Source organism: Oncorhynchus tshawytscha, unplaced genomic scaffold (assembly GCF_018296145.1).
Source record: "Oncorhynchus tshawytscha isolate Ot180627B unplaced genomic scaffold, Otsh_v2.0 Un_contig_1847_pilon_pilon, whole genome shotgun sequence".
Taxonomy (NCBI): domain Eukaryota; kingdom Metazoa; phylum Chordata; class Actinopteri; order Salmoniformes; family Salmonidae; genus Oncorhynchus; species Oncorhynchus tshawytscha.
In genome coordinates, this window is record NW_024609539.1 from 51,064 (window position 1) to 70,735 (window position 19,672).

The 19,672-nt window shown below is 49.3% G+C and overlaps 1 protein-coding gene and 1 long non-coding RNA gene across 2 annotated transcripts in view; both read left to right on the forward strand.

The window, feature by feature from the left end:
• The window catches only part of dis3l (DIS3 like exosome 3'-5' exoribonuclease), a 71,256-nt gene that overhangs the window by 34,503 nt on the left and 17,081 nt on the right, over positions 1-19,672 (forward strand). The window contains 4 exon segments of the mRNA XM_042315780.1: positions 10,537-10,629; positions 13,100-13,254; positions 17,267-17,345; positions 17,825-17,954. Of these exon segments, the coding sequence (XP_042171714.1) occupies positions 10,537-10,629; positions 13,100-13,254; positions 17,267-17,345; positions 17,825-17,954 (457 nt within the window).
• Positions 13,378-13,752, forward strand: LOC121845061. The gene is made up of 3 exons (XR_006082324.1): positions 13,378-13,396; positions 13,522-13,564; positions 13,709-13,752. It is a non-coding gene; the product is annotated as an uncharacterized LOC121845061 (long non-coding RNA).

Here is a 19,672-nt window from a genome sequence, read left to right on the forward strand (position 1 = left end):
GGGGACATATACATATGTTTTACATACACGGTACCTTGATATAAAGCAGTCACATGACCCATCCCAACCTATCACCATAGACCACCCTCTCAACCCATCCCACCTATCACCATAGACCACCCTCTCAACCCATCCCAACCTATCACCATAGACCACCCTCTCAGCCCATCCCACCTATCACCATAGACCACCCTCTCAGCCCATCCCAACCTATCACCATAGACCACCCTCTCAGCCCATCCCACCTATCACCATAGACCACCCTCTCAACCCATCCCACCTATCACCATAGACCACCCTCTCAACCCATCCCACCTATCACCATAGACCACCCTCTCAACCCATCCCAACCTATCACCATAGACCACCCTCTCAACCCATCCCACCTATCACCATAGACCACCCTCTCAACCCATCCCAACCTATCACCATAGACCACCCTCTCAGCCCATCCCAACCTATCACCATAGACCACCCTCTCAACCCATCCCACCTATCACCATAGACCACCCTCTCAGCCCATCCCAACCTATCACCATAGACCACCCTCTCAGCCCATCCCACCCTATCACCATAGTCCACCCTCTCAGCCCATCCCACCTATCACCATAGTCCACCCTCTCAGCCCATCCCACCTATCACCATAGTCCACCCTCTCAGCCCATCCCACCTATCACCATAGTCCACCCTCTCAGCCCATCCCACCTATCACCATAGTCCACCCTCTCAGCCCATCCCACCTATCACCATAGTCCACCCTCTCAGCCCATCCCACCTATCACCATAGACCACCCTCTCAGCCCATCCCACCTATCACCATAGACCACCCTCTCAGCCCATCCCAACCTATCACCATAGACCACCCTCTCAACCCATCCCACCTATCACCATAGACCACCCTCTCAGCCCATCCCAACCTATCACCATAGACCACCCTCTCAACCCATCCCACCTATCACCATAGACCACCCTCTCAACCCATCCCACCTATCACCATAGACCACCCTCTCAACCCATCCCAACCTATCACCATAGACCACCCTCTCAACCCATCCCACCTATCACCATAGACCACCCTCTCAGCCCATCCCAACCTATCACCATAGACCACCCTCAGCCCATCCCACCCTATCACCATAGTCCACCCTCTCAGCCCATCCCACCTATCACCATAGTCCACCCTCTCAGCCCATCCCACCTATCACCATAGTCCACCCTCTCAGCCCATCCCACCTATCACCATAGTCCACCCTCTCAGCCCATCCGACCTATCACCATAGTCCACCCTCTCAGCCCATCCCACCTATCACCATAGTCCACCCTCTCAGCCCATCCCACCCTATCACCATAGTCCACCCTCTCAGCCCATCCCACCTATCACCATAGACCACCCTCTCAGCCCATCCCAACCTATCACCATAGTCCACCCTCTCAGCCCATCCCAACCTATCACCATAGTCCACCCTCTCAGCCCATCCCAACCTATCACCATAGACCACCCTCTCAACCCATCCCAACCTATCACCATAGACCACCCTCTCAACCCATCCCACCTATCACCATAGACCACCCTCTCAACCCATCCCAACCTATCACCATAGACCACCCTCTCAACCCATCCCAACCTATCACCATAGACCACCCTCTCAACCCATCCCACCTATCACCATAGACCACCCTCTCAACCCATCCCACCTATCACCATAGACCACCCTCTCAACCCATCCCACCTATCACCATAGACCACCCTCTCAACCCATCCCACCTATCACCATAGACCACCCTCTCAACCCATCCCACCTATCACCATAGACCACCCTCTCAGCCCATCCCAACCTATCACCATAGACCACCCTCTCAGCCCATCCCACCTATCACCATAGACCACCCTCTCAACCCATCCCACCTATCACCATAGACCACCCTCTCAGCCCATCCCAACCTATCACCATAGACCACCCTCTCAACCCATCCCACCTATCACCATAGACCACCCTCTCAGCCCATCCCAACCTATCACCATAGACCACCCTCTCAGCCCATCCCACCTATCACCATAGACCACCCTCAACCCATCCCAACCTATCACCATAGACCACCCTCTCAACCCATCCCACCTATCACCATAGACCACCCTCTCAGCCCATCCCAACCTATCACCATAGACCACCCTCTCAGCCCATCCCAACCTATCACCATAGACCACCCTCTCAACCCATCCCACCTATCACCATAGACCACCCTCTCAACCCATCCCAACCTATCACCATAGACCACCCTCTCAGCCCATCCCACCTATCACCATAGACCACCCTCTCAGCCCATCCCAACCTATCACCATAGACCACCCTCTCAGCCCATCCCAACCTATCACCATAGACCACCCTCTCAGCCCATCCCACCTATCACCATAGACCACCCTCTCAACCCATCCCACCTATCACCATAGACCACCCTCTCAGCCCATCCCAACCTATCACCATAGACCACCCTCTCAACCCATCCCAACCTATCACCATACACCACCCTCTCAACCCATCCCACCTATCACCATAGACCACCCTCTCAACCCATCCCACCTATCACCATAGACCACCCTCTCAACCCATCCCAACCTATCACCATAGACCACCCTCTCAACCCATCCCACCTATCACCATAGACCACCCTCTCAGCCCATCCCAACCTATCACCATAGACCACCCTCTCAGCCCATCCCACCCTATCACCATAGTCCACCCTCTCAGCCCATCCCACCTATCACCATAGTCCACCCTCTCAGCCCATCCCACCTATCACCATAGTCCACCCTCTCAGCCCATCCCACCTATCACCATAGTCCACCCTCTCAGCCCATCCCACCTATCACCATAGTCCACCCTCTCAGCCCATCCCACCTATCACCATAGTCCACCCTCTCAGCCCATCCCACCCTATCACCATAGTCCACCCTCTCAGCCCATCCCACCTATCACCATAGACCACCCTCTCAGCCCATCCCAACCTATCACCATAGTCCACCCTCTCAGCCCATCCCAACCTATCACCATAGACCACCCTCTCAACCCATCCCAACCTATCACCATAGACCACCCTCTCAACCCATCCACCTATCACCATAGACCACCCTCTCAACCCATCCCAACCTATCACCATAGACCACCCTCTCAACCCATCCCAACCTATCACCATAGACCACCCTCTCAACCCATCCCACCTATCACCATAGACCACCCTCTCAACCCATCCCACCTATCACCATAGACCACCCTCTCAACCCATCCCACCTATCACCATAGACCACCCTCTCAACCCATCCCACCTATCACCATAGACCACCCTCTCAACCCATCCCACCTATCACCATAGACCACCCTCTCAGCCCATCCCAACCTATCACCATAGACCACCCTCTCAGCCCATCCCACCTATCACCATAGACCACCCTCTCAACCCATCCCACCTATCACCATAGACCACCCTCTCAGCCCATCCCAACCTATCACCATAGACCACCCTCTCAACCCATCCCACCTATCACCATAGACCACCCTCTCAACCCATCCCACCTATCACCATAGACCACCCTCTCAACCCATCCCAACCTATCACCATAGACCACCCTCTCAACCCATCCCACCTATCACCATAGACCACCCTCTCAGCCCATCCCAACCTATCACCATAGACCACCCTCTCAGCCCATCCCACCCTATCACCATAGTCCACCCTCTCAGCCCATCCCACCTATCACCATAGTCCACCCTCTCAGCCCATCCCACCTATCACCATAGTCCACCCTCTCAGCCCATCCCACCTATCACCATAGTCCACCCTCTCAGCCCATCCCACCTATCACCATAGTCCACCCTCTCAGCCCATCCCACCTATCACCATAGTCCACCCTCTCAGCCCATCCCACCCTATCACCATAGTCCACCCTCTCAGCCCATCCCACCTATCACCATAGACCACCCTCTCAGCCCATCCCAACCTATCACCATAGTCCACCCTCTCAGCCCATCCCAACCTATCACCATAGACCACCCTCTCAACCCATCCCAACCTATCACCATAGACCACCCTCTCAACCCATCCCACCTATCACCATAGACCACCCTCTCAACCCATCCCAACCTATCACCATAGACCACCCTCTCAACCCATCCCAACCTATCACCATAGACCACCCTCTCAACCCATCCCACCTATCACCATAGACCACCCTCTCAACCCATCCCACCTATCACCATAGACCACCCTCTCAACCCATCCCACCTATCACCATAGACCACCCTCTCAACCCATCCCACCTATCACCATAGACCACCCTCTCAACCCATCCCACCTATCACCATAGACCACCCTCTCAGCCCATCCCAACCTATCACCATAGACCACCCTCTCAGCCCATCCCACCTATCACCATAGACCACCCTCTCAACCCATCCCACCTATCACCATAGACCACCCTCTCAGCCCATCCCAACCTATCACCATAGACCACCCTCTCAACCCATCCCACCTATCACCATAGACCACCCTCTCAGCCCATCCCAACCTATCACCATAGACCACCCTCTCAGCCCATCCCACCTATCACCATGACCACCCTCAACCCATCCCAACCTATCACCATAGACCACCCTCTCAACCCATCCCACCTATCACCATAGACCACCCTCTCAGCCCATCCCAACCTATCACCATAGACCACCCTCTCAGCCCATCCCAACCTATCACCATAGACCACCCTCTCAACCCATCCCACCTATCACCATAGACCACCCTCTCAACCCATCCCAACCTATCACCATAGACCACCCTCTCAGCCCATCCCACCTATCACCATAGACCACCCTCTCAGCCCATCCCAACCTATCACCATAGACCACCCTCTCAGCCCATCCCACCTATCACCATAGACCACCCTCTCAGCCCATCCCACCTATCACCATAGACCACCCTCTCAACCCATCCCACCTATCACCATAGACCACCCTCTCAGCCCATCCCAACCTATCACCATAGACCACCCTCTCAGCCCATCCCAACCTATCACCATAGACCACCCTCTCAACCCATCCCACCTATCATCATAGACCACCCTCTCAACCCATCCCACCTATCACCATAGACCACCCTCTCAGCCCATCCCAACCTATCACCATAGACCACCCTCTCAACCCATCCCACCTATCACCATAGACCACCCTCTCAACCCATCCCACCTATCACCATAGACCACCCTCTCAGCCCATCCCAACCTATCACCATAGACCACCCTCTCAACCCATCCCAACCTATCACCATAGACCACCCTCTCAGCCCATCCCAACCTATCACCATAGACCACCCTCTCAGCCCATCCCAACCTATCACCATAGACCACCCTCTCAACCCATCCCAACCTATCACCATAGACCACCCTCAACCCATCCCAACCTATCACCATAGACCACCCTCAACCCATCCCAACCTATCACCATAGACCACCCTCTCAGCCCATCCCAACCTATCACCATAGACCACCCTCTCAGCCCATCCCAACCTATCACCATAGACCACCCTCTCAACCCATCCCACCTATCACCATAGACCACCCTCTCAACCCATCCCAACCTATCACCATAGACCACCCTCTCAGCCCATCCCAACCTATCACCATAGACCACCCTCTCAACCCATCCCACCTATCACCATAGACCACCCTCTCAGCCCATCCCACCTATCACCATAGACCACCCTCTCAGCCCATCCCAACCTATCACCATAGACCACCCTCTCAACCCATCCCACCTATCATCATAGACCACCCTCTCAGCCCATCCCACCTATCACCATAGACCACCCTCTCAACCCATCCCACCTATCACCATAGACCACCCTCTCAACCCATCCCACCTATCATCATAGACCACCCTCTCAGCCCATCCCACCTATCACCATAGACCACCCTCTCAGCCCATCCCAACCTATCACCATAGACCACCCTCTCAGCCCATCCCACCTATCATCATAGACCACCCTCTCAGCCCATCCCACCTATCACCATAGAGTTCCTTTCAACCAATTAGTATCTTTACTATATGACAGACAAACTAGTTCCCTGCCTTCTCCCTTTTCCACTTGCCTCCTCCATTTTTGTGGTAGTGCTGTAATCAGTTTGGTTGTACGTTTGGATTGAGCAGATATTCCCATATATTTTCGATAACTGTATGTGACATAACTCCTACATTTCTATTCATAATATCATTAATAATTTATTAATCATAATTTTAAAAATGTTTTATCCATAAAGATGTTTTTTGATTCATCAATATATTTCAGTTTAACCATACTATTTGTTGTAATATTTGTTCTATATTTCCTGGAGGATAAAACTGAAATTGTACCCATCTTTGTACGGCTTGTTTAAGAAAGGGCGATACTTTAAACAACATTTCCTTTCCAAAAAACATGCAATTAATGGATCTTTGAGTACATCAAAAAAGGTCTGATAAACTTCTACTGGCATACCATCAAGCCCTGGTGTTTTTCCAGACTGGAAAGATTTTATTGCCTCAAAATGTTCCTGGGCGGCAGGGTAGCCTAGTGGTTAGAGTGTTGGACTAGTAACCGGAAGGTTGCAAGTTCAAACCCCCAAGCTGTTCTGCCCCTGAACAGACAGTTAACCCACTGTTCTTAGGCCATCATAGAAAATAAGAATGTGTTTTTAACTGACTTGCCTAGCTAAATAAAGGTAAAAATAATTAGTCGGAAATGAGAAGTTGTATTCTGCATAAAGGCAAAAAGAGCTTTTCTTAATAATCTACTGAAGAACCAATTTGGGTTTAAGTTTAATTTATGTATGAATAAAGCTTTTAGTGAGCGGTTGAAAGCTTTAATATTGAATCATTTTAGCCCCCCAAACTCATATTCATTGTATAAATAGGCACGTTTAATTTTGTCTGGCTTAGCCTTCCAAATAAAATGAAATATTTTTTTGCTCATATGATTTAAAAAATGAGTCATCTGGAGGAGGCAGCGCCATTAGTCAGTAAACTGGGATCCGACCAAAGAGTTCATCAATGGCAGTGCCATTAGTCAGTAAACTGGGATCGGACCAAAGAGTTCATCAATGGCAGTGCCATTAGTCAGTAAACTGGGATCGGACCAAAGAGTTCATCAATGGCAGCGCCATTAGTCAGTAAACTGGGATCCGACCAAAGAGTTCATCAATGGCAGTGCCATTAGTCAGTAAACTGGGATCCGACCAAAGAGTTCATCAATGGCAGTGCCATTAGTCAGTAAACTGGGATCCGACCAAAGAGTTCATCAATGGCAGTGCCATTAGTCAGTAAACTGGGATCCGACCAAAGAGTTCATCAAAGAGTCAGTCATCAATCAGTGCCATTAGTCAGTAGTCAACTGGGATCGGACCAAAGAGTTCATCAATGGCAGCGCCATTAGTCAGTAAACTGGGATCCGACCAAAGAGTTCATCAATGGCAGTGCCATTAGTCAGTAAACTGGGATCGGACCAAAGAGTTCATCAATGGCAGTGCCATTAGTCAGTAAACTGGGATCGGACCAAAGAGTTCATCAATGGCAGTGCCATTAGTCAGTAAACTGGGATCGGACCAAAGAGTTCATCAATGTGATTTTACCAGAAATAGACAACTATTTACCTCTCCATGGTTGCAGAATCTTATCTATTTTTGCTAACTTTCTATTGAAATTAATTGTGGTAAGTTCATTAATATTTTTTTGAGATGTGAATACCAAGTATGTCTACTTCACCATCCGTCCATTTTATTGGTAAACTACAAGGTAGTGTAAACACTGTGTTTTCTAACGATCCAATACGTAATATGGTACGCTTGTCATAATTAGGTTGTAATCCAGAGAGGCTAGAAAAGGGATCAAGATATTCAACAAGACTGTACAGGGATCCAGATTGAGACTGTACAGGGATCCAGATTGAGACTGTACAGGGATCCAGATTGAGACTGTACAGGGATCCAGATTGAGACTGTACAGGGATCCAGATTGCGGACTTAAGAAAAAAAACTAGTCATTGGTATCCCCTAGATTTCTAACTCCTTGATGTTGTTGTTGGATCCAATTTCAATAGCTATTATTTCAATGGCCATAATAAATAGATATGGAGACAACGGACAGCCTTGTTTTACTCCTCTTTAAAAGCTCTATATTTTCTGACAAGTCACTATTATTTACTATGTTACATCTGGGGTTGCTATACATAACTTTAACCCATTGGATAAGAGATTCACCAAAAATTTAAGTAATCCATTCATTCTCGTTGTACTTTATCAAACGCCTTTTCAAAATCTGCTATGAAGACCAGACCTGGTATCTTCGATGTTTCATAATGTTCAATTCTTTCAAGAAATTGTTGTACATTATCTTTAATATATCGTCCATGTAAAAAACCTGTCTGATCAGGATGAACAATATTTGGTCAAACCTTTTTTATTCAATGTGCTATACATTTTACCAGGCTTCTCGCATCACAACATTGAAGTGTTAGAGGCCTCCAGTTTTTTTTAAATAGACTGGATCTTTATACTTACCACCTGGGTCCTGTTTTAGTAGTAATGAAATCAGACCTTCTTGTTGAGTACCTGAAAGTCTACCGTTTGTATAAGACTAATTAAAACGTGCTAATAATGGATTGTTGAGTACGTCAAGAAAAGGTCTGATATACTTCTACTGGTATACCATCAAGCCCTGGTGTTTTACCATCAAGCCCTGGTGTTTTACCATCAAGCCCTGGTGTTTTACCATCAAGCCCTGGTGCTTTACCATCACGCCCTGGTGTTTTACCATCACGCCCTGGTGTTTTACCATCACGCCCTGGTGTTTTACCATCAAGCCTTGGTGTTTTACCATCAAGCCCTGGTGTTTTACCATCAAGCCCTGGTGTTTTACCATCAAGCCCTGGTGTTTTACCATCAAGCCCTGGTGTTTTACCATCAAGCCCTGGTTTTACCATCAAGCCCTGGTGTTTTACCATCAAGCCCTGGTGTTTTACCATCAAGCCCTGGTGTATTACCATCAAGCCCTGATGTTTTACCAGTAAGCCCTGGTGTTTTACCATCAAGCCCTGATGTGTTTTACCATCAAGCCCTGGTGTTTTACCATCAAGCCCTGGTGTATTACCATCAAGCCCTGATGTTTTACCATCAAGCCCTGGTGTTTTACCATCAAGCCCTGGTGTTTTACCATCAAGCCCTGATTTTATTGCCATCAAAATGTTCCCCTGTGTTTTACCATCAAGCCCTGGTGTTTTACCATCAAGCCCTGGTGTTTTACCATCAAGCCCTGGTGTTTTACCATCAAGTGGAAATGTTTTACCATCAAGCCCTGGTGTTTTAAAATATTTTGCTTCCTCTTTTTTACCATCAAGCCCTGGTCTAGGAACAGTCAAGCCCAGTGTTTAACTGGTCTAGGAACCCTGGTGTTTTACCAGACTGAAAAGATTTTATTGCCTCAAAACTCTTCTGGGTTAACTGGTCACACAGGAACAGTGGAACATTATTTTATTGGTCTAGGAAAGTGGTGGAAGTGGGTTAACTGGTCTAGGAACAGTGGAACAGTGGGTTAACTGGTCTCTGGCTTAGGAAAATATTTTGGGTTAACTGGTCTAGGAACAGGGAACAGTGGGTTAACTGGTCTAGGAACAGTGGAACAGTGGGTTAACTGGTCTAGGAACAGTGGGTTAACTGGTCTAGGAACAGTGGAACAGTGGGTTAACTGGTCTAGGAACAGTGGAACACTGGTTAGGAACAGTGGAACAGTGGGTTAACTGGTCTAGGAACAGTGGAACAGTGGGTTAACTGGTCTAGGAACAGTGGGTTAACTGGTCTAGGAACAGTGGGTTAACTGGTCTAGGAACAGTGGAACAGTGGGTTAACTGGTCTAGGAACAGTGGAACAGTGGGTTAACTGGTCTAGGAACAGTGGGTTAACTGGTCTAGGAACAGTGGAACAGTGGGTTAACTGGTCAGTGGAACAGTGGGTTAACTGGTCTAGGAACAGTGGGTTAACTGGTCTAGGAACAGTGGGTTAACTGGTCTAGGAACAGTGGGTTAACTGGTCTAGGAACAGTGGGTTAACTGGTCTAGGAACAGTGGGTTAACTGGTCTAGGAACAGTGGGTTAACTGGTCTAGGAACAGTGGGTTAACTGGTCTAGGAACAGTGGGTTAACTGGTCTAGGAACAGTGGGGTTAACTGCCTTGTTCAGTGGCAGAACGGCAGATTTGTACCTTGATTTGTACCTTGTCAGCTCGGGGGTTTGAACTTGCAACCTTCCGGTTACTAGTCCAATGCTCTAACCACTAGGCTACCCTGCCCTCAGGGGCAGTTAACCCACTGTTGGATATCTCCTCCCTTAAAGTGACCCTGGAATACCCAGTTCTGACACGTTCCCCCTCCCCCAGTCTGACAGTCAGTACGGTCTGATGTTGTGGGGTCAGTCGCCCCCTGCTGGTGACTGTGTTATCTCCAGTAAACTCTTCTGTCATGTTCTCAGGGCCACCACGTACTACCTGGCCGACCGCAGGTATGACATGCTGCCTGCTGTCCTCAGTGCTGACCTCTGCTCTCTGCTGGGAGGGGTGGACAGGTGAGAGATCAACTCTACATCACACTGACCTCTGACCTCTGCTGGGAGGGGTGGACAGGTGAAGGAACAACACTTACTGACACCACAACACACTGACCTCTGACCTCTGCTCTCTGCTGGGAGGAGTGGACAGGTGAAGGAACAACACTTACTGACACCACAACACACCGACCTCTGACCTCTGCTGGGAGGAGTGGACAGGTGAAGGAACAACACTTACTGACACCACAACACACTGACCTCTGACCTCTGCTCTGTAAACCTCAGTGAAGTTCATCAGGATGATTCCTTTAGTCTTAGGTCACTCTCATAACGTTGGTTGGAACTATCCAGTAGTCTGAGGCTGTATGTCCGTGCCTCATTAACAGCTGTCTGTGTGTCCCTCTGTGTGTCCCTCTGTCCGTGTCCCTCTGTGCGTATCCGTGTGTCCCTCTGTGCGTATCCGTGTGTCCCTCTGTCCGTGTCCCTCTGTGCGTATCCGTGTGTCCCTCTGTCCGTGTCCCTCTGTGCGTGTCCGTGTGTCCCTCTGTCCGTGTCCCTCTGTTCGTGTCCCTCTGTGCGTGTCCGTGTGTCCCTCTGTTCGTGTCCCTCTATCCGTGTCCGTGTGTCCCTCCCTCTGTGTCCCTCTATCCGTGTCCGTGTGTCCCTCTGTGTGTCCCTTTGTGCGTGTCCGTGTGTCCCTCTGTGCGTGTCCGTGTGTCCCTCTGTCCGTGTGTCCCTCTGTCCGTGTGTCCCTCTGTCCGTGTGTCCCTCTGTCCGTGTGTCCCTCTGTCCGTGTCCCTCTGTCCGTGTCCCTCTGTCCGTGTCCCTCCGTGTGTCCCTCCGTGTGTCCCTCCGTGTGTCCCTCTGTGCGTGTCCGTGTGTCCCTCTGTCCGTGTCCCTCTGTGCGTGTCCGTGTGTCCCTCTGTTCGTGTCCCTCTATCCGTGTCCCTCTGTCCCTCTGTGTGTCCCTCTGTCCGTGTCCCTCTGTCCGTGTGTCCCTCTGTTCGTGTCCCTCTATCCGTGTCCGTGTGTCCCTCTGTGCGTGTCCCTCTGTGCGTGTCCGTGTGTCCCTCGTGTCCGTGTCCCTCTGTGCGTGTCCGTGTGTCCCTCTGTCTGTCCGTGTGTCCCTCTGTTCGTGTCCCTCTGTGCGTGTCCGTGTGTCCCTCTGTTCCTCTGTGTCCCTCTGTCCGTGTCCGTGTGTCCCTCCCTCTGTGTCCCTCTGTGCGTGTCCGTGTGTCCCTCTGTGTGTCCCCCTGTGCGTGTCCGTGTGTCCTGTGTGTCTGTGTGTCCCTCTGTCCGTGTGTCCCTCTGTGCGTGTCCGTGTGTCCCTCTGTCCGTGTGTCCCCCTGTGCGTGTCCGTGTGTCCCTCTGTGTGTGTCCGTGTGTCCCTCTGTCCGTGTGTCCCCCCTGTGCGTGTCCGTGTGTCCCTCTGTGCGTGTCCGTGTGTCCCTCTGTCCGTGTGTCCCCCTGTGCGTGTCCGTGTGTCCCTCTGTGCGTGTCCGTGTGTCCCTCTGTGCGTGTCCGTGTGTCCCTCTGTCCGTGTGTCCCTCTGTTCGTGTCCGTGTGTCCCTCTGTCCGTGTGTCCCCCTGTGCGTGTCCGTGTGTCCCTCTGTCCGTGTGTCCGTGTGTCCCTCTGTCCGTGTGTCCCTCTGTCCGTGTCCCCTCTGTCCGTGTGTCCCTCTGTGTGTGTCCGTGTGTCCCTCTGTCCGTGTGTCCCTCTGTGTGTCCCTCTGTCCGTGTCCCTCTGTCCGTGTCCCTCTGTCCGTGTCCCTCTGTGTGTGTCCCTCTGTGCGTGTCCGTGTGTCCCTCTGTCCGTGTCCCTCTGTGCGTGTCCGTGTGTCCCTCTGTCCGTGTCCCTCTGTTCGTGTCCCTCTGTGCGTGTCCGTGTGTCCCTCTGTTCGTGTCCCTCTATCCGTGTCCGTGTGTCCCTCCCTCTGTGTCCCTCTGTGCGTGTCCGTGTGTCCGTGTGTCCCTCTGTGCGTGTCCGTGTGTCCCTCTGTCCGTGTGTCCCCCTGTGCGTGTCCGTGTGTCCCTCTGTGTGTGTGTGTCCCCGTGTGTCCCTCTGTCCGTGTCCCTCTGTCCGTGTCCCTCTGTGTGTCCCTCTGTCCGTGTCCCTCTGTCCGTGTCCCTCTGTGCGTGTCCGTGTGTCCCTCTGTGCGTGTCCTCTGTGTGTGTCCCTCTGTGTGTCCCTCTGTGTGTGTCCCTCTGTGCGTGTCCCTCTGTGCGTGTCCCTCTGTGCGTGCTGTGTGTCCCTCTGTGTGTGTCCCTCCTCTGTGTGTGTCCCTCTGTGTGTGTCCTCTGTCCCTCTGTGTGTCCCTCTGTGTGTGTCCCTCTGTGTGTCCCTCTGTGTGTGTCCCTCTGTGCGTGTCCGTGTGTCCCTCTGTGCGTGTCCCTCTGTGCGTGTCCGTGTGTCCCTCTGTGCGTGTCCCTCTGTGCGTGTCCGTGTGTCCCTCTGTGTGTGTCCCTCTGTGCGTGTCCGTGTCTCCAGGTATGCCATGAGCGTCATGTGGGACCTGGATGCCCAGACCCTGGCGGTGAACAAGGTCTGGTACGGTCGTACACTAATCCAATCCTCCTACCAGCTTTACTATGAACTGGCCCAGGCTCTGCTCAACGGAGAGGAGGCAGAGGTCCCAGAACTAGGTACCATCATGTTATAATACTGCTGAATGGAGAGGAGACAGAGGTCCCATCATGTTATAATACTGCTGAATGGAGAGGAGACAGAGGTCCCAGAACTAGGTACCATCATGTTATAATACTGCTGAATGGAGAGGAGACAGAGGTCCCAGAACTAGGTCCCATCATGTTATAATACTGCTGAATGGAGAGGAGACAGAGGTCCCAGAACTAGGTACCATCATGTTATAATACTGCTGAATGGAGAGGAGACAGAGGTCCCAGAACTAGGTACCATCATGTTATAATACTGCTGAATGGAGAGGAGACAGAGGTCCCATCATGTTATAATACTGCTGAATGAGACTAGGTCCCATCATGTTATAATACTGCTGAATGGAGAGGAGGCAGAGGTCCCAGAAGTGCAGGTACCATCTTATAATACTGCTGAAAGGAGTGCAGAGGTCCCAGAACAGAGGTCCCATCATGTTATAATACTGCTGAATGGAGAGGAGACAGAGGTCTCCAGTAGGTCCCATCATGTTATAATACTGCTGAATGGAGAGGAGGCAGAGGTCCCCTTCCCATCATGTTATAATACTGCTGAATGGAGAGGAGACAGAGGTCCCAGAACTAGGTACCATCATGTTATAATACTGCTGAATAGGTCCCATCTGTTATAATACTGCTGAATGGAGAGACAGAGGTCCCAGACTAGGTCCCATCATCCATAATACTGCTGAATGGAGAGGAGACAGAGGTCCCCATCATGTTATAATACTGCTGAATGGAGAGTGAGACAGAGGTCTCCAGTAGTGCAGGTACCCATCATGTTATAATACTGCTGAATGGAGAGGACAGAGGTCCCAGTCCCATCATGTTATAATACTGCTGAATGGAGAGGAGACAGAGGTCCCAGAACTAGGTACCATCATGTTATAATACTGCTGTGCACTACCCATGTTCCATACTGCTGAATGGAGAGTGCACTAGAACTAGGTCTCCAGTCAGTTATAATACTCCTGAATGGAGAGGAGTAGTGCACTACCCATCAGTTATACTACTGCTCCATGGAGAGGAACAGAGCTGTCTAAAACCCTTCTCCAGTAGTGCACTACCCTGAATCCAGTAGCAGAGGTCCCACTACCCTTTATAATACTGCTGAATGGAGTGCACTACCCTTCTCCAGGCTGTACCATCATGTAGTACTACCCTTCTCCAGTAGTGCACTACCCTTCCCAGGCTGAATGGAAAGTAGTGCACTACCCTTCTCCAGTAATACTGCTGAATCCAGGCTCCTAAAGTAGTGCACTGTTTCTCCAGGCTGTCTAAAGTAGTGCACTACCCTTCTCTAGTAGTGCACTACCCTTCTCCAGTAGTGCACTACCCTTCTCCAGGCTGCCTAAAGTAGTGCACTACTCTTCTCCAGGCTGTCTAAAGTAGTGCACTACCCTTCTCCAGGCTGTCTAAAGTAGTGCACTACCCTTCTCCAGGCTGTCTAAAGTAGTGCACTACCCTTCTCCAGGCTGTCTAAAGTAGTGCACTACCCTTCTCCAGTAGTGCACTACCCTTCTCCAGGCCAAAGTAAAGTAGTGCACTACCCTTCTCCTCCAGTAGTGCACTACCCTTCTCCAGCCTAAAGTAGTGCACTACCCTTCTCCAGTAGTGCACTACCCTGCCTAAAGTAGTGCACTACCCTTCTCCAGTAGTGCACTACCCTTCTCCAGTAGTGCACTACCCTTCTCCAGTAGTGCACTACCCTTCTCCAGTAGTGTACTACCCTTCTCCAGTAGTGCACTACCCTTCTCCAGTAGTGCACTACCCTTCTCCAGGCTGTCTAAAGTAGTGCACTACCCTTCTCCAGTAGTGCACTACCCTTCTAAAGTAGTGCACTACCCTTCTCCAGTAGTGCACTACCCTTCTCCAGGCTGCCTAAAGTAGTGCACTACCCTTCTCCAGTAGTGCACTACCCTTCTCCAGTAGTGCACTACCCTTCTCCAGTAGTGCACTACCCTTCTCCAGGCTGTCTAAAGTAGTGCACTACCCTTCTCCAGTAGTGCACTACCCTTCTCCAGGCTGTCTAAAGTAGTGCACTACCCTTCTCCAGTAGTGCACTACCCTTCTCCAGTAGTGCACTACCCTTCTCCAGGCTGCCTAAAGTAGTGCACTACCCTTCTCCAGTAGTGCACTACCCTTCTCCAGGCTGTCTAAAGTAGTGCACTACCCTTCTCCAGGCTGTCTAAAGTAGTGCACTACCCTTCTCCAGGCTGTCTAAAGTAGTGCACTACCCTTCTCCAGGCTGTCTAAAGTAGTGCACTACCCTTCTCCAGTAGTGCACTACCCTTCTCCAGGCTGTCTAAAGTAGTGCACTACCCTTCTCCAGGCTGTCTAAAGTAGTGCACTACCCTTCTCCAGTAGTGCACTACCCTTCTCCAGGCTGTCTAAAGTAGTGCACTACCCTTCTCCAGTAGTGCACTACCCTTCTCCAGTAGTGCACTACCCTTCTCCAGTAGTGCACTACCCTTCTCCAGGCTGTCTAAAGTAGTGCACTACCCTTCTCCAGTAGTGCACTACCCTTCTCCAGGCTGTCTAAAGTAGTGCACTACCCTTCTCCAGGCTGCCTAAAGTAGTGCACTACCCTTCTCCAGTAGTGCACTACCCTTCTCCAGGCTGCCTAAAGTAGTGCACTACCCTTCTCCAGGCTGTCTAAAGTAGTGCACTACCCTTCTCCAGTAGTGCACTACCCTTCTCCAGGCTGTCTAAAGTAGTGCACTACCCTTCTCCAGGCTGCCTAAAGTAGTGCACTACCCTTCTCCAGGCTGTCTAAAGTAGTGCACTACCCTTCTCCAGTAGTGCACTACCCTTCTCCAGTAGTGCACTACCCTTCTCCAGGCTGTCTAAAGTAGTGCACTACCCTTCTCCAGGCTGTCTAAAGTAGTGCACTACCCTTCTCCAGGCCAGTAGTGCACTAAAGTAGTGCACTACCCTTCTCCAGTAGTGCACTACCCTTCTCCAGGCTGCCTAAAGTAGTGCACTACCCTTCTCCAGGCTGTCTAAAGTAGTGCACTACCCTTCTCCAGGCTCTAAAGTAGTGCACTACCCTTTCTCCAGTAGTGCACTACCCTTCTCCAGGCTGCCTAAAGTAGTGCACTACCCTTCTCCAGGCTGTCTAAAGTAGTGCACTACCCTTCTCCAGGCCTAGTGCACTCTCAGTAGTGCACTACCCTTCTCCAGTAGTGCACTACCCTTCTCCAGGCTGCCTAAAGTAGTGCACTACCCTTCTCCAGGCTGTCTAAAGTAGTTCACTACCCTTCTCTGTCTAGTAGTGCACTACCCTTCTCCAGTAGTGCACTACCCTTCTCCAGGCTGTCTAAAGTAGTGCACTACCCTTCTCCAGGCTGTCTAAAGTAGTGCACTACCCTTCTCCAGGCTGTCTAAAGTAGTGCACTACCCTTCTCCAGTAGTGCACTACCCTTCTCCAGGCTGCCTAAAGTAGTGCACTACCCTTCTCCAGGCTGTCTAAAGTAGTGCACTACCCTTCTCCAGTAGTGCACTACCCTTCTCCAGTAGTGCACTACCCTTCTCCAGGCTGCCTAAAGTAGTGCACTACCCTTCTCCAGGCTGTCTAAAGTAGTGCACTACCCTTCTCCAGTAGTGCACTACCCTTCTCCAGGCTGTCTAAAGTAGTGCACTACCCTTCTCCAGGCTGTCTAAAGTAGTGCACTACCCTTCTCCAGGCTGTCTAAAGTAGTGCACTACCCTTCTCCAGGCTGTCTAAAGTAGTGCACTACCCTTCTCCAGTAGTGCACTACCCTTCTCCAGGCTGTCTAAAGTAGTGCACTACCCTTCTCCAGTAGTGCACTACCCTTCTCCAGGCTGTCTAAAGTAGTGCACTATAGAGGGAATAGAACAGATGTGTTTTTATGTTCTGGTTTAATTCATCTTATTGTGAAGCCAAAGTGAATTCTTCATTGTGTTGTCAATAAATTCTTCATTGTGTTGTCAATAAAGTTATATTCTTCTTCTTCTTCTATAGCCCGGCTACCACCTGAGGAGAGGGATGCCAAGCTGGCCCAGCTCACCCAGGCCCTGGAGACCCTCACCCACGTGGCCAGGTAGGTACTAGAGGGTTTCTGTTAATCATTGTCTCACCCACGTGGTCTGTTTGGTACTAGAGGGTTTCTGTTAATCATTGTCTCACCCACGTGGTCTGTTGGGTACTAGAGGGTTTCTGTTAATCATTGTCTCACCCACGTGGTCTGTTGGGTACTAGAGGGTTTCTGTTAATCATTGTCTCACCCACGTGGTCTGTTGGGTACTAGAGGGTTTCTGTTAATCATTGTCTCACCCACGTGGCCATGTAGGTACTAGAGGGTTTCTGTTAATCACTGTCTCACCCACGTGGTCAGATAGGTAATAGAGAGGGTTTCTGTTAATCATTGTCTCACCCACGTGGTCTGTTGGGTACTAGAGGGTTTCTGTTAATCATTGTCTCACCCACGTGGTCTGTTGGGTACTAGAGGGTTTCTGTTAATCATTCTTTAACAATGATTAGATAACACTTCCATAAATGCACCATACATCTGTCCACCAGACAGCTGCGTGCCCAGAGGGACAAGGGAGGAGCGTTGGAGCTGGAGGGGGTAGAGGTGAGGGCGCAGCTGGATGAGGACAGGAACATCACAGCCCTGGTGCCCAGACAGCCACTGGAGGTCCATGAGACGGTGGGGAACAAAACATTGTAGCAACAGACGTTTCAATTCATATTTCTGTTCACTGTTTTCTTGTGCGACAAAAAAAACATACATACAATTGTTTGACTGTTGTCATGTTTGACTGTTGTCATGTTTGACTGTGGTAATGTTTGACTGTTGTCATGTTTGATTGTTGTCATGTTTGTTGTTGTCATGTTTGTTGTTGTCATGTTTGACTGTTGTAATGTTTGACTGTTGTCATGTTTGTTGTTGTCATGTTTGTTGTTGTCATGTTTGTTGTTGTAATGTTTGTTGTTGTCATGTTTGACTGTTGTAATGTTTGTTGTTGTCATGTTTGACTGTTGTCATGTTTGACTGTTGTCATGTTTGACTGTTGTCATGTTTGTTGTTGTAATGTTTGACTGTTGTCATGTTTGACTGTTGTAATGTTTGACTGTTGTCATGTTTGATTGTTGTCATGTTTGACTGTTGTCATGTTTGACTGTTGTCATGTTTGTTGTTGTAATGTTTGACTGTTGTAATGTTTGACTGTTGTCATGTTTGACTGTTGTCATGTTTGACTGTTGTCATGTTTGTTGTTGTCATGTTTGTTGTTGTCATGTTTGTTGTTGTAATGTTTGTTGTTGTCATGTTTGACTGTTGTAATGTTTGTTGTTGTCATGTTTGTTGTTGTAATGTTTGTTGTTGTAATGTTTGACTGTTGTCATGTTTGTTGTTGTCATGTTTGTTGTTGTCATGTTTGACTGTTGTCATGTTTGTTGTTGTCATGTTTGCTGTTGTCATGTTTGTTGTTGTCATGTTTGTTGTTGTAATGTTTGTTGTTGTCATGTTTGTTGTTGTCATGTTTGTTGTTGTCATGTTTGTTGTTGTAATGTTTGTTGTTGTAATGTTTGTTGTTGTCATGTTTGTTGTTGTCATGTTTGTTGTTGTCATGTTTGTTGTTGTCATGTTTGTTGTTGTCATGTTTGTTGTTGTCATGTTTGTTGTTGTCATGTTTGTTGTTGTCATGTTTTTGTTTGTTGTCATGTTTGACTGTTGTCATGTTTGTTGTTGTCATGTTTGTTGTTGTCATGTTTGTTGTTGTCATGTTTTTGTTGTCATGTTTGTTGTCATGTTTGTTGTTGTCATGTTTGTTGTTGTCATGTTTGACTGTTGTCATGTTTGACTGTTGTCATGTTTGTTGTTGTCATGTTTGTTGTTGTCATGTTTGATTGTTGTAATGTTTGACTGTTGTAATGTTTGTTGTTGTAATGTTTGTTGTTGTCATGTTTGATTGTTGTAATGTTTGTTGTTGTCATGTTTGATTGTTGTCATGTTTGACTGTTGTCATGTTTGTTGTTGTCATGTTTGACTGTTGTAATGTTTGTTGTTGTCATGTTTGTTGTTGTCATGTTTGACTGTTGTCATGTTTGATTGTTGTAATGCGACTGTTGTAATGTTTGTTGTTGTCATGTTTGTTGTTGTCATGTTTGACTGTTGTCATGTTTGACTGTTGTCATGTTTGACTGTTGTCATGTTTGACTGTTGTCATGTTTGACTGTTGTCATGTTTGTTGTTGTCATGTTTGACTGTTGTAATGTTTGTTGTTGTCATGTTTGACTGTGGTAATGTTTGACTGTTGTCATGTTTGTTGTTGTCATGTTTGACTGTGGTAATGTTTGACTGTGGTAATGTTTGACTGTTGTAATGTTTGTTGTTGTCATGTTTGACTGTTGTCATGTTTGTTG